Source organism: Atractosteus spatula, chromosome 5 (assembly GCF_055471065.1).
Source record: "Atractosteus spatula isolate fAtrSpa1 chromosome 5, fAtrSpa1.hap1, whole genome shotgun sequence".
NCBI lineage: Eukaryota > Metazoa > Chordata > Actinopteri > Semionotiformes > Lepisosteidae > Atractosteus > Atractosteus spatula.
The window spans coordinates 53,330,607-53,344,280 of NC_142710.1; the positions used below are offsets into that span (position 1 = coordinate 53,330,607).

General features: G+C 39.5%; 1 protein-coding gene across 1 annotated transcript in view; it reads right to left on the bottom strand.

Moving 5' to 3' along the window:
• Nucleotides 1-266: 266 nt before the first annotated feature.
• itpr1b (inositol 1,4,5-trisphosphate receptor, type 1b) overlaps nucleotides 267-13,674 on the bottom strand; it is a 138,279-nt gene continuing 124,871 nt past the window's right edge. Inside the window, exons 59-61 of the mRNA XM_088916338.1 lie at nucleotides 13,403-13,563; nucleotides 5,342-5,503; nucleotides 267-1,697 (exon numbers count right to left, since the gene is read on the bottom strand). Of these exons, the coding sequence (XP_088772464.1) occupies nucleotides 1,611-1,697; nucleotides 5,342-5,503; nucleotides 13,403-13,563 (410 nt within the window). The 3' untranslated portion in view covers nucleotides 267-1,610. The remainder of the gene's footprint in view (nucleotides 1,698-5,341; nucleotides 5,504-13,402; nucleotides 13,564-13,674) is intronic.

Sequence of the window (13,674 nt, forward strand, 5' to 3'; positions counted from 1 at the left end):
TTACATCTGGGACAAAGATCAATTTGTGAAATTGAGGCAGAAGTGAGGAGGTAACCAAGACAATGTTTGGAAGAGACTAAGAGGGCAAGAGGATACTGGTAGCTTTGATAGAAGAAACATTGTGATAGAAAAATGACATTTTACAGTTGGAAGTCATTCCATCATTTGTAAAATAAGAGCTATAGCATTTATATCTTGTAACAAGCTCTAATACACATGTATGTAATAAAAAGGATTTCCATAACCATCACAGTACACCAGTGATTTATTCATTAATTTTATTAAACAGATTTAAATGCATTTGCATCTCCAACAGTACTCCAAATTATATATGTATTTTGTGAACCATTTGATTGTTTTCCATAACACTGCTTTTTACGAGACTTTCCTTCAGCAAATGCAGAACCCTAAACAAAAAACCTGACAGACTGATACACAGAAGTAGCATTTTTGATTTCTCAGCCATCAGAAAACAAAATAACCGTCTCAAAGTGTTGTACAATAAAACAAAAATCAGCAAAACAGAACACACAAAAAAAAAAGACAGTGGCTCTTTCACAGGTAAATCAGTGCTCATCTACAGGTCTTAAAGGGACAGATATGCAAGAATAAGATGGGGGAAAAAAACTCCAGGCAGAAGAGTCACAGAAGAACTATATGTAACAGGTACAAGATAATAAGTGTCTGTGATACTAAACAGAAATAAAAAGAAAAAAGAACATCAAATTATTATAGTGGGTTCTATAGTTTTGGGCTCTACCAAAATTTGCTGTCCAAAGACTACTAAGTTTAAAAGACATCTGGATATAAAGGTAAATATCATAAAGGCAGTTTTAAAACACATACAACACAGATGGCATGAGCATTATGTTTAATTTAAGAGATAAAATTTCTTATTTTCAAATGAAAATAAGATGCTATTTATTGTCTCTAAACGAACACTGTCCATTAATCATTTATGTGAAGAACTTTATTTATGGTACTTAAGAGTCAGAAGAACAGAGCCTGTACTCAATGGACTCAGTGTATTCAATACCACTGGTCCATCTGGACTCGTTATTCAGTTTAGAACTGTACCTGAAGTCCTTTGCAAACAAACTCTACTAGAGAAACCAAAAAAAAAAACTTTTAAAAATTGTACCTTCCCTTTAAGACATAAGGATTACACATTATGGTGGTTGCATATTAAAGTATTCATATTGCACATCATACAAAAATAAGACATTAAATACTGCTTGCTCTACTGTTTTAAATAAAAAATGAAAATGTCTTTCAACAAATTTCTCTCGTTCCACTTCTTACTGTCCGTTACAGCCCTGCTGTGTTTCAAGTTCATCCAGTAAAGGCCATTTTATTATAATTCACTTCTTTTATTTAGAAAAGTTTGGCACCAAATCCAAAAACAAAACAAAACAGGGATGAGCTACAAAGTCTTATACCTATGTGGCCTGAACTCTGATACGACTAGTTATTTCTGTTTGTTGCTACTGGTGCACTACACATTCACACACTGCGATTCAGTAGTTGAAGCGTGGACCTCTACATAGCTTGGCAGTTCCACTTTAGTCTGGCTTCTAAGAAAAAATAAAGATAGTCTTCTGCCTTCTCTCTCAGGCTGGCTGCTGTGGGTTCACATTCATGTGGGGAGGGTGGCCAAGAAGTCCAATTCTTTGCTTCTGCTTCCTCTGTTCAGTCATCTGGAAAGATTGACAAGATTGTTTTTTTTTTCATTGCTACAAGCCATTTCCTGTGCTAATACAACACCAGTTCTGACGTCTCAGTAGCACTGCGGCAAACCCGCGGGCTGCAGGCACTTGTTTCCACTATAGGATTATAAGAAGCAGCCTCTTCCAAACCTGTAGTTTCTTGTTCTGAGAAACAAAACTAAGTCAGTTGAGAGACAGAGAGGAGAGGCAGGCTGAGAAGAAATGCTGTTTCAGACTTAATACCTTCAATGTCACAACAGCCTTTTTTTCTAGAAAAAAATCCCCTTTGATTTTTTTACCAATTCAGAATGTGTGCAGCCCCCTAAACTCCCGCCTCCCCCCACAAAAAACTTACCGAAGCAAGTTTAAGTTTTCACAGGACACATCCATTACTGATTTCAAATGCTAGAATTAAAGGGAAAGTGCACTGAAATCTTTACTAGTATCTTGTTTTGTTTTTGGTAAACTTTGTTTTTTTTTATCAAAATGGCAAAGCTTACCTCAAACAAAACAAAATACTTTAGTTCTTTTGGGCAGTTCAGCAAATACTTGAAGTTATGGACCAGGCCATCTGAATATCGCCAGGATTATGACATTATGTGGCAGGTTATGAGGCTTTGCCTGTACCGTATGTCGAAAACCTCAATTCCCTCTTCCTTACTAGAACGCTGGTGTTCTGTGCTTGTGTAGCTTCATGTGACTACTGCAAACAAGGGTCATGAGGACAGCATATTAAAAACAACCTTAAAAAAAACAAGTTTGCCCAACTAACATGAAAGATATCTGTCAAAGAAGCCTTTAAAGTAGAGCACGGCCTCGGGGACAGCAATATGATCACAAGATCAAAAGGGGCTCTGAGGGGGGAAGAAAAAAAAAGAATGAACGAGAAACACAGGGAACAGGGGCTAAAATCTCTCCTGCTGAAATGTAGGCCTTCTAAGCCAAAGCACTGCAAACTAATTTAGGAAATTAGGTTTGAAGTGATGTAACAGATGGAGCAGTCGGTTGTGGGAGTTGTTTTCGAAAGGATTTGCTTGTTTGTGTTCCACTTGCGTGCGCTGCAGTGTCCATTAAGACGCAATATGGGCTCCTATTCTCCTGCCCTACACGGCTCCTGGGTAGACACCTTCCGTTACTAGGCTACTTCATTTTAAATAATAAAAAGTCATTTGTAATTCCGGGACATTATTAGAAAACCAAAACGGTAACACAGAGTGAGGAGAAGTGAACTCCAGCCTGCTTTTGGCTGCTCTAAAATTAGCCATGACCTCAAATTCAAACACTCTTCTCATTTCAGTACATACTTTAAAAAAAAAACAGGTAGGTAGAACAATAGAAGGTAAGGGTCCCGAGTGGCTCAAATGGTAAAGTCATATGCTCATGTGTAGCTTGGGGTGTGTGATCAGGGCTTTGAGGGGATCGAGTGGAGGCCACTTGAGGAATCCTGGTCACGACTGGCTGAGGCTGGTGAGGGAAGGGTTGGGATGAGTCAGCTGAGGTACTCTCGACTCAAGGTGAGAAGACAGTGACCCTCGCAGCTTCTGTGGTGCATGAAAGCTGTCAGTATAGTAGGTGGGGAGCATGCCTCTTTGCCAGCAGGTGCTTGGCCTCCGCTCCGGAGTTGTGGTGCCCGTCATGCATTAAAAAAAAGCGTCGATCGAAGGAGTCTGCCTACATTTTCTCTTTCTTCCCCGTGTGCGGTTGAGGTGTTTGTAACCGTGAACTGAGTTGTGAAAAACACAACTGGTGAAACCAAATTGGGTAGGTATAATATAAACAACTGGCAAATTGTATACGGTGTTACTTGCAACCACTGTAATGTCCTCCTCAATAGAGAATACGCTTTCCTCAAATGGCAGTAGTAGTAGATTGATTTTATTTTTTCTAGCCTTTGTACCGTACTCTGGCCTTTGGAGACTTGACTAGACAGTGCCACAACCCCCATTTCCTTTTTTGTCTGGACCACAGCTTCAAGGTAAAAAAATGGAGTTCCTTACTGAAACTTCTCCTTTTACAGCCTTCCCCAAACTTTACTAATGGTTTTTGTCAAAAGTAAATACCAATAGCATAAACAGCAAAACATCAAAAACACACAATCAAAAAAAAAACATGTATATTACGAAGCAATACTGGATATTTTGTGTGGAGACAATAAAGGGATTGATGAAACAAGAACAAAGCAAAAATAGAATATCAGCCACAGCTTTTAAAACAAATTTCAGGGCCAGCCTCACAGAAGGCTAATGGCCCAGTTGTTTCCGAGTTGAAACGTGAAAAGAACTTCATGTGATACACCACTCTAAATCTGATTTATTTGGAGGAACAACAATTTTGATGTTTTCTGTCATGATCAAACACTGTAAAGCTGAGTTAACTATACAGAATACAAGAACCTTAATCCACCCTGTCTGAACACTGTACTAAACAGCCCAGGCATTAATGAGCGCAGTGTCTTAGGCCTAAGGGAGGTGGGGGTCACCTCTCAAAGATCTTTTAGCAAAGGAGGCTCAAAGCAATAGACAGCAGGCCTAGAAGTGTTACCATTTTAAAGAGTATTATTGAAGGTATCACTTCTGAAACACTGACTAATATGAAAGTGAGCTATTATCAGGCCATTGCTTAAAATACAACTTTCGTTTCAGACAGGATATAGAAAGAAATACTCTTAAATGCTTTTCCTTTAAGACTTTTGGAACACAGACTGTTTAAAGTAAAGTCCTCCATAGATATTCTGTATTCTATTATCCATTTTATTCATTCAGACAGGGAACACATAAGGTCCTAATGGAAAAGTTTGTTTTTGAGCATGCAAGGGGATTCTGTAACAATCTGTAATCTCATTTCATTATAAGTCAGTTGAGGACCTCGTGATTCACTTTCAGTTCAGAGTATTTCTTTGTTCCTAAATTATTTAAGAACTTAAAAGGCTCTTCTGAAAGTTTAAAAACATGAACGGGACAAACACTTTCATTTCATCCTGATTACTGCACTACAAGGCTCCCTAGATAAACTGTGAGCATCAGCAGTCTGTCACTCTTCAAGAAAAATTAGCGGCATGACACAAAACAGGAGAGAATATACTTAAAGTAGGTGGATATAATTACTGGTGATGGCACTGCATTTGGATTAGGAGCAAATACCCCCCCCAAAAAACAACAATGAGACATAAGAAAGAAAAAGAATGTTGAGCTTCTAATGTTTAGGTAGTAAGGGAGTTAATTACTGTAAAACTTTCTTGATGCAGTATTGACAGCACAACTTAAACAAGTATGTAGGAACAGTGAGATAGACTGCTTAACTGGACTCAGTAGTTTTGGGATGATAGGGGTGACAATGTCTTCACAAGTGCTTGTACTGATGCATGGCTTTAAAATCTGAGCTCTAGTTCCAATCAGCCCTCTGGCCTGTGGATGCCAACTGCTCGCATGCAGTAAAATCATGGAGCAAGGCCAGGCTGGTTGGCTTTCATGTTGGCGGGCTCTCTCGGCCTACTCTGTTACAAAGAGTGACCTGTAAAAATATGCCCCACCGCCCCTGTACTGCCACAAGTGACCAGGTCAATATCCCATTATGGCTCTGTCACAGGGCGAGTGATACTGAGGCACGGCTGTAGTTCGTTTCCCTGTTCCACTTGCCTGTTCTTTGAGTTCCGTCAGCTGGCCCGACAGGTTGGAGACCAGTTTCATGGTCGACTCCAGCTTCTCCTGCAGGTTGCGGATCTCATTCTGCTCCCCCTCGGCGTCGCTGCTGACCAAGGACATGGCGCGCATCCGGGGGAACCAGTCAAGGTTGTGCTCCTGCAAACACACAAGGCACAGTGCCGACTGCCTCAGACATCCCAGCCTGCCTCAGGATGGAGCTCATCACGTGGCAGCTGCTCCAGTTCGTGGTTCGCAAGCAGTTCTCTTTCCAGTGAGCACTTCAGTAGGTTTTAACAGCAAGCGGTGTAAAGTTTATCCGTCTTTGGCTCATGTGAGGATGATGACTGAAGATCTCAGGAATGCACCAGTGATTATTCCTATCACTAAAATAATTTACATTTAAGGTGAAATTATTTACGTTGTTGCTTTGGCTCAAACTAAGATCAATTACTTGACAGAAGTAATTTTCATATATTCAAGACCCTGAATCTTACCAACATGTACATTTGGTTTTCTTCAAGTAAAATGAATTACATTTGCAAGTCTTACTTAGCAAGACTATTGACATGGGATATCCTCAAAATGTATTGGGACAATACAAAAGTAAGGTTTTGCTTTACAGTTAGGCAAGTTGCATTTTTGGTTATGAAATTAACAGGAATGATGAGTACAGGTTTTATTTTTGGGTAATTCCATGCATAAACTTGATCATATAAGAACAAAAACACACTTTGAGCTCAAGTCATGTCGAGTAACCATAAGAATCAGGACACATTCACTTTCAGTAAACCTTAGGTTATAAAAAATGAATTTGGTTATCCCTTTGAGGGAGAAATTACATTACTGTATTGGGTTGAGTGTTTCCTAAAATCAAGCAGAAAATACAGGATTCAGACTATGCCCTTGGGGGAAAATACATTTTTTGGCACATCAGCTTTCAGACTCCCATATACTGACTATTAGCACAATTCCTCCAACTTAATTCAGATTACACAGTGGTTAGCATACTATATAATCCTCACTTCTGGGGGCTCCACTGGCTCTAAACCTGGACTCCTGACAGGTTAAAAACTTGTACAAGTTCTCAACCTGCCCACGCGCTTACTGAAATGCCAAACTAAGTGGGCAGTACAGCCAATTCCCCTCTGAAAGGAAATGCATGTACTTGCTGTATACAGTAATAGACAGATTTCAGACCAGGCTGTTGCATAGTCTGTCCATATAAACTACTTTTTGTATTAGAATAAAAGAACAAAATGACTGGGCATGGTTTTGAAATATAAAGAGAAGAGTGGTAAAACCTTTGCGAACATTAAGAAACAAGCAATTAAATGCTGCATGTAGTTTACAAACCACAAACACGAAGGTGAGATGTGAGAATCTTCTGTCTGAATAGAAGAAATAATGCTACTATTGAGCCCATAGTGACTCAGACAATTCAGAGTGAGTGGATTTGTGTAGGATTTCTAAAAAATAATAGGAATTGCGTGGGTAATGAATTAATTTAAAAAGAGCAGTCTTTGAATAATTAAATTACACGGGTCTCCATAAAAAGCAGTCACTTAAGATTGAATACTATTGTTTTTTATGTAACCTGTCTGACTTTTACAGATTTTGATCATTTACTGTACAAGTGCTTGAAAAACAGAAACATTAAGCCACAATGCAATAAAGCAGGACAGCCAAACCCGCAGATTCTCAAACAGCACAGATGTTGAACAATGTGTTCTCACAGCATTAAGGAAGAAAATCTGAGCAAGAGCACCTGTAATTGTATACACAGACTGAATAAGCAAAGACATTTTTCCCCAAAATAAAGTTTAACAGGGATATGCAGTACCCTTCAATTCTTTCCACAGAAATAGGAAAAAATGTTTTAACTTAAAGCATGTTCAACTGGGGAAAATGGGCTTAATTTCCACGGTGTTGTAGTGGTGAGCAATGCTACCTCGCAGCACTCGAGTCCAGGGTTCAATCCTGACTGTGGGGTTCTATCTGTGTGGAGTTTGTATGTTCTGTATTCACGTGGGCTTCCTCCGGTTGTTTCGGTTTCCAGCCACAGTCTAAAAACAGACTGGTAGGTTAACTGGCATCTGGGAAAACTGGCCCTGGTGTGAGTGTGTGCATGTTTGTGTCTTTGTGTGCCCCACGATGGACTGGCATCCCATCCAGAGTGTATCCTGCCTTGTACCTGTTGCTTGCTGGGATAGGCTTCAGCTCCCCCATGACCCTAAACTGGATGAAGCAGTTAGTGAGGATGGAAGTATGGAAGGACTGTGTTAAGAAAAAAAAGGATTGAAAATGGCAGTGACCATCAGCAGGTGGAACAGGTGTGGGTCATAAGAAATTAAATCCCAACAATCAAACCACAGGACTGTCTACACCAGCGAGAAGCATGACCATGTTCCCATCAGGCTTAGGTCAAGACTAAACCAAAACCCAGGCTCACCTGACTGTGGCACCTTTATAACTTGACAGCTGATGACCAGTGTTTCATAACCAAAAGCCAACAAGTATTGCTCTGAAACCTGGGACAGGATTTAATTGGTGCCTTAGTTAAGTTCCTCCTTAACTATTTCTCCGTTAGGAGTATTTTAATAAGCAGAACAATATCTTTAGGTTTAGACTCTCAACAAAAACAATTCAGTATTAGGTTGGGATCAGAGATAACCTTAGAGAAAGCAATCAGCCTATACAGACAATTTTTAAAAGCATATATAATCTAAATTCTCTTTAACATTGTACAAAAGAATTCTGATACTGTATATGATTTGTCTGGCATTTATTGTTATTTTCTTAAAATCTGACATATACAGAAAGGATTTCTAAAGTACATTTGCGGAAGCTGTGAGGTCATCATTAATGATAGATTTCACCTTTCAAATTTTCATTTTATTCACAAAATCCTGAATGGGCCATTTATTTTCACCTCTGTTGAATGACATGGGATTTTAAAAAACAAATGGAAATAGTTTCTCCACCCTTATGGATTTCCTTTAGCAGAGTCTTAAAATGCTTTATGGGATGACAGTCCAGCCTTTTTAATACGTAATTTCCACATCCTTTGTCAGGTGACCATTAAAGGACAATGAAGGCAGAACAAAATAACTAGAAAACATGTTTTAAAAAGCTTAATTGCTTCCAAGCACAAATCTAATAATGTCTTGTACTGGAGCTCAAAAAAGCTCGAGTCAAGAGTTAGTCTTTCATCAGAGACATGTGGACAGCACTGTATGTAAACTTTGTGGTCTAGCATTACAAATGTCCTCAACTGCTCCATATGACCAATCCACGGATGAAACACAGCTCCTTCATTAAACAAAACATCTGCAGGCTTAATTAAAACAGGAAAAAATGGTTTATGGCGATTGTAAAGCATGTAACTCCAAAAAATCTGCTGCAGCTTTCAAACGCAGCAGCCACAGGGCAGCCCTGCTACGCATTCTTTCTGGTCTCTTCCTCATTCAGCACTAGCCTGCCACATACCAATGTTATTGTGTACTGTCTCAACTCGCCCTCCCACAAGCTTGGGCAGTGCAAGTGGGGGCTGCACAGCCTGCTTGCTTGTTCCCGTCAATGTACACCGTCTGACTCGCTTTCATCTGGAGGGCACTTGAAACCACAAAAGGAAGCTGGCTCACCACATTTCACAGGCTTTCTGGTTAGGGCCCTTCTAGGTAAAGTGGAGAATGGAAAAGTCCCCACAGCACAAACAGCACTGCAATCTCAGACACGGGGGAGTGCTGACCAGCCTGCAGATCTGGCCGCAGCGCGAATTTCAATCAAACAGCGGAGTGCGAAGAGAGAAAAAAAACGGAAGAAGAGGGGAATCACAGAGTTAGCAATGCATCACTACTCATTCTGAGAAGACGCACAAAGTAGCGTTTCTCAGCCTTCCTTCCTGAGACAGACGTGGCAGTTAAATTTACCTTCACTGCCCTCAATCACATTAACCTGGCTTAACCTGTCAGGCCCACTTTTTCCTTTAACAGCTTCCACAAAACTTGTAAGGCTTAATGACTGTAAAACATTAACAAAAAAAATAAAGTTAATGTTGGCAAAAGCACTTACTTTTCTTAAATTAGCGAGTTGTATTGTGACTGATTACCTTCCAAAGGGCAGTAAGACTACCTTGTAAAGAAGGGAGAATTCAAGACTTTCTTCAAGCTGTTGCCCACATCTTAGCAACAACGCAAATTCATCTCTCACTTATTCCTTGATTCACATCATTAAGCAATAATGGTAAAATACTAAATTAACAATTTGTCAATTTATCTCATATCGTCTATACCCTCACATTATGTACTTCATTTGTCACTTCATAGACAAATGGATGTTCCTAACATTTAACTGCTGTCTTGCAGCAGTTATTAGACTGTTTTGCCAGGCCAGCTAATGGTTGAGGCAAAGCATTGGTTCTCAGGAGACAAATAGGGTTGAATGTGATAGGCAAGCATGTGCAATGCTTTACAGGGTAAAATGGTTCACTGATGGGCTTCACAGTTCTTTGCCAAACAGATTTGCTTCAGTTTTTATAACCCCCTTTGAATTATCTGTTCAGAGAAAAATTATTTTCTTTCCTGGGATACTAAAAGACTGAATACTACAGACAATAGTAACGTAAGAATGGATATATGGAATGCTGTACAAGCTGAATACATAAAATCCTGTCAGTGTTGCATGTTTTATGTTTCTTAACCTGTGTGTGCTTTGAGATTAAGCAGCATACTATTAACACTGTGCCCACTTGTGTTTCCAGGAACGGAAGAAATAAACACTTGGCACATGAGAGTTCTGGAAAAGAGGATTCCAGGGACTCTCACATAGCTCATCCATTAGAAACCTCCCGCATGAGTGATTACAAACCTGATTCAGCTCATTTCTCAGCTTTGTTCCCGGAATCACCACGTTGAATGCTGTGAGCAGTGTTACAAAATATATCTTAGAGGAAATCATCACTTTGTCTGCCTTGGAAACAGGAGGTAGTCAAAGAGCAACTTGCAATATAAACTGATGTGTTTAAAAGACAACTGCGTTTTCAAATGAATTGTATTAAAAATATCTTGGACGCCACTTTCTGCACTAGGTTTAGAGACATACTGTCGATTGCAAGATCTGGAGCCTTTAATTTCTTAATTCACCCCCACATTGCTAACGCTGTTTACAATTGAAAACATTGCCAGTAAGTCTGATATCACCTCATCACATTCTAGTTCGGCGACTACTACAATTTTATACCAATTCAAGTGGAGTGAAGGAAGTGCATTTTTCGTTTTTAAAACCACAAGGACCAACACACAAAGACAGGATGCTGTGCGGTTTTTCAGCTACAAAACAAGACGCAGCAAGATGTGGGGTCTAAATGCTGTTTACGGAATCGATAACAAAATTACAACACAAATGCATCTGAATATTAAGATTGATAATATGCAACAGACAAAAAGATCAACCTGTAGGCACAAGTGAATTTGAGCTTCAGATGTAAAAGCTGTGGTGGAAGCACTTTTGATGGAACCGTATCTGGTTGACCAAGCTAGCAAACCTCACTTGTATCACATCAGTAAAAGAAACATCGGTTAACACGTTTCACGAGCTGACGGCATTTCATTCAAGTCTGTCATCAATTTTAAACTGACGTTTACAGTTGTCACGTCTTGTTTTACTATGTATGGTAGTTCCTGTTTTTTTTTTCTCGTATACATGATGAACTTCACCAGGCTTTCTTTTAGATGTGAGGCTGATAAGCCTGGGAATACAGTTCTGACCAGACCGAAAAAACACTTAGAAAATATTCTAGTGCTGATTCAAAGGTTCAGTCTCCCTGGTCAAAACATCTAGTGAAAGAACATTTCCTGTCAAAAAAAAAAGTTATTAAAAGCAATATCTGAAGGAAAACAAAAAGCAATCCTTTAAAACGACTGAAACCATTCAGCCACAGCTGACTTAAACATCCGCAAAAGATCTTTAAGGCAGAATGGCAAACCATTACTGAAAAGCACACATAGAATAAAATACCACAGTCTTAAAAGTTTCAGTTTTGTAGTCCCAGTGTATAACTCAGCATGTCTAAATATTAGAATTATCCTATTTTCTTGTCGAAATTCTGTGGTATAAACAACCTTCTCCATCTTGCCTTCATTGTAAGGATACTGTACATAAGGCCAAGCCACCAGAAACATTTGCTTCTGTTGCTTTTTCCATGTTGTGTTTAGTGTTCTCCTACAGCAGTATCACCTTCCTCTGTGTCAAGGCTGCTTGTTTTTATGCTGTAAGGCTCTGAACCAACCTATCAAAATGAACGCCTTTCAGGTTTGCCAAGCTCTTTCGCTTCTGTACAAGCAGGGGAGAAAACAGTTAAGCACTTCAACACATGCCAAAGCAGGTCAGTGGGGGCTCACTGTGAGGAAGTCAATGACACGGCAGGAATGCAGGCGGTCTGCTTCACTGAGCGGCTCCCAGACGGGGGCTCCGATGTGCTTCATGGTGTGGGTCGGCTAATCCTCTCTCAGGTGACTACTCACAAGACTCTCAGCCTCCCTCGCATAAATAGCAGGACAAAAAGCAAGACTGCAGAAGCACATCAAGCTGAAAGGATTTCAACTCTCCCATATCGGAAAGCCTCCTCATTAAAAGACATAGGAACTGCGGAAAAAAAAATAAAACTATTTTCTATCCACGACCTCTTAGTTACTCAAACAACAGATAAGCTGAGTGTCATCGCCTTTAATGCTTCTTTCCATCCTGAAATTCACTGGGGGAAGCAGGCCATTCCACCCATATAGGGAAGATAAAACACTTCCATAGAATAATGCTTCCAAACAATAAAAGACAAGTGATCGAGTAAATGATGAAAGGTACACTGCTTACACCAATACATGTCAGGTTTCGAAACTTTCTCTGTTAAACGCCATAAAATGGTTAAATATTCAACAGTGAGTGCCGAGTATGACACCTACATTACATTTCCCACACTGCTCAACAGTCATCATGAGGCGGCTGGGTTTCTGATCACCAGACTGGTGTGTTTTTGCAGGGGCGGGAAGTTGAGGATGACTAAGAAAATGCAGGACCAGCATTTGGATTATGGATTAACTCTTTCCTTGAGAAGGGGATTCCCAAATCTTAGTATGACCCTTCAGAATACAACACTCAAACCTCGTGACAGACAATGCCAAATCTTTAAAAAAGTCAATGGTCAGAAAAACAAAGCTGACAAAATGATTGACATCTTGGAGTTTGTCTAAGAATCTAGCAGAAATAATGCATTTTAAGATTAAAATAGCTTGATCACAATACAATATTTAGTACCTTTTACTCATTGGCCACATCTTTAATAAAATGCATAGGAAACAAGATATTTTTATTTACAAAAGATGAATCTCATCACAGAATCTTATTGCATTTACGTGTAAAGGGTAAAAGGTGTATTAAACCAGTCTTTCCGTGCACTGTAGAAAAAATTAGAATTATTTCAAGTGGAACACGTCATTTGAAAGCATAAAAGATCTCTACGAATTTACCCTGTAGATTAAATGATATGCAAATAAAACCTTATACCATTTATGTCCATTTCTAACACATTTGCAAGTTTACTTTTCAGGAAACTACTGTAACTCGATCCAGCGTTTAAAGCTCAGATAAGGCAGAACTTTGGAAATGTGCGCTCATTCACAACAGCTACCACCCTGCTATGATGAAATCTGACGTGGTTCCAGCTATGTCTTGGTCAAAAGGTATGAGTTGTAGAGACGAAAAAAACACTGAACAAGATAAAATAAAGGAGTGCCTACAGGAAATCCTGAATTATGGGTATTGTAGCGATACACAGTGCATATAATCAGATGTATAATGGGGTGGTTTCCAAAACCATATAGCTTCAACCAAAATTAAATGCCTCAATACTGTGTTCTGAGACTACTTCTTTTAATCAGTGGCACAGTCTGACAAAATGTCAGGAGGCAATCTTCTTACTTCAAGCTGATCTTTTGAAAAATGCCCAAATAAAGTTTGTATTTGGTCCCAGCTCTTCAGCCATGCGATTCCTTGTGGTCTTACCTTGATCATTTCTGCTACATAGCTCTCAGGCCCAGTGTACTCTGTGGAGTCCTTCACTCTCACCAGGACTATGAAGAAAAGGTAATGCCACATGTTGTGTTCCTCCTTGATGTGCTCCTCAAATGTCACCGTCTTGTTGTCAAATTTGTCTCGCTCAAGACCTTTTGGTGAAAGATGAAACCACAAGTGGATTAAATGACTTAAAAAAGAATCATGTTTTCACACGTGTGTTCATAACAGGACTTCACAAGATAAGATGATGCAGCCTCATC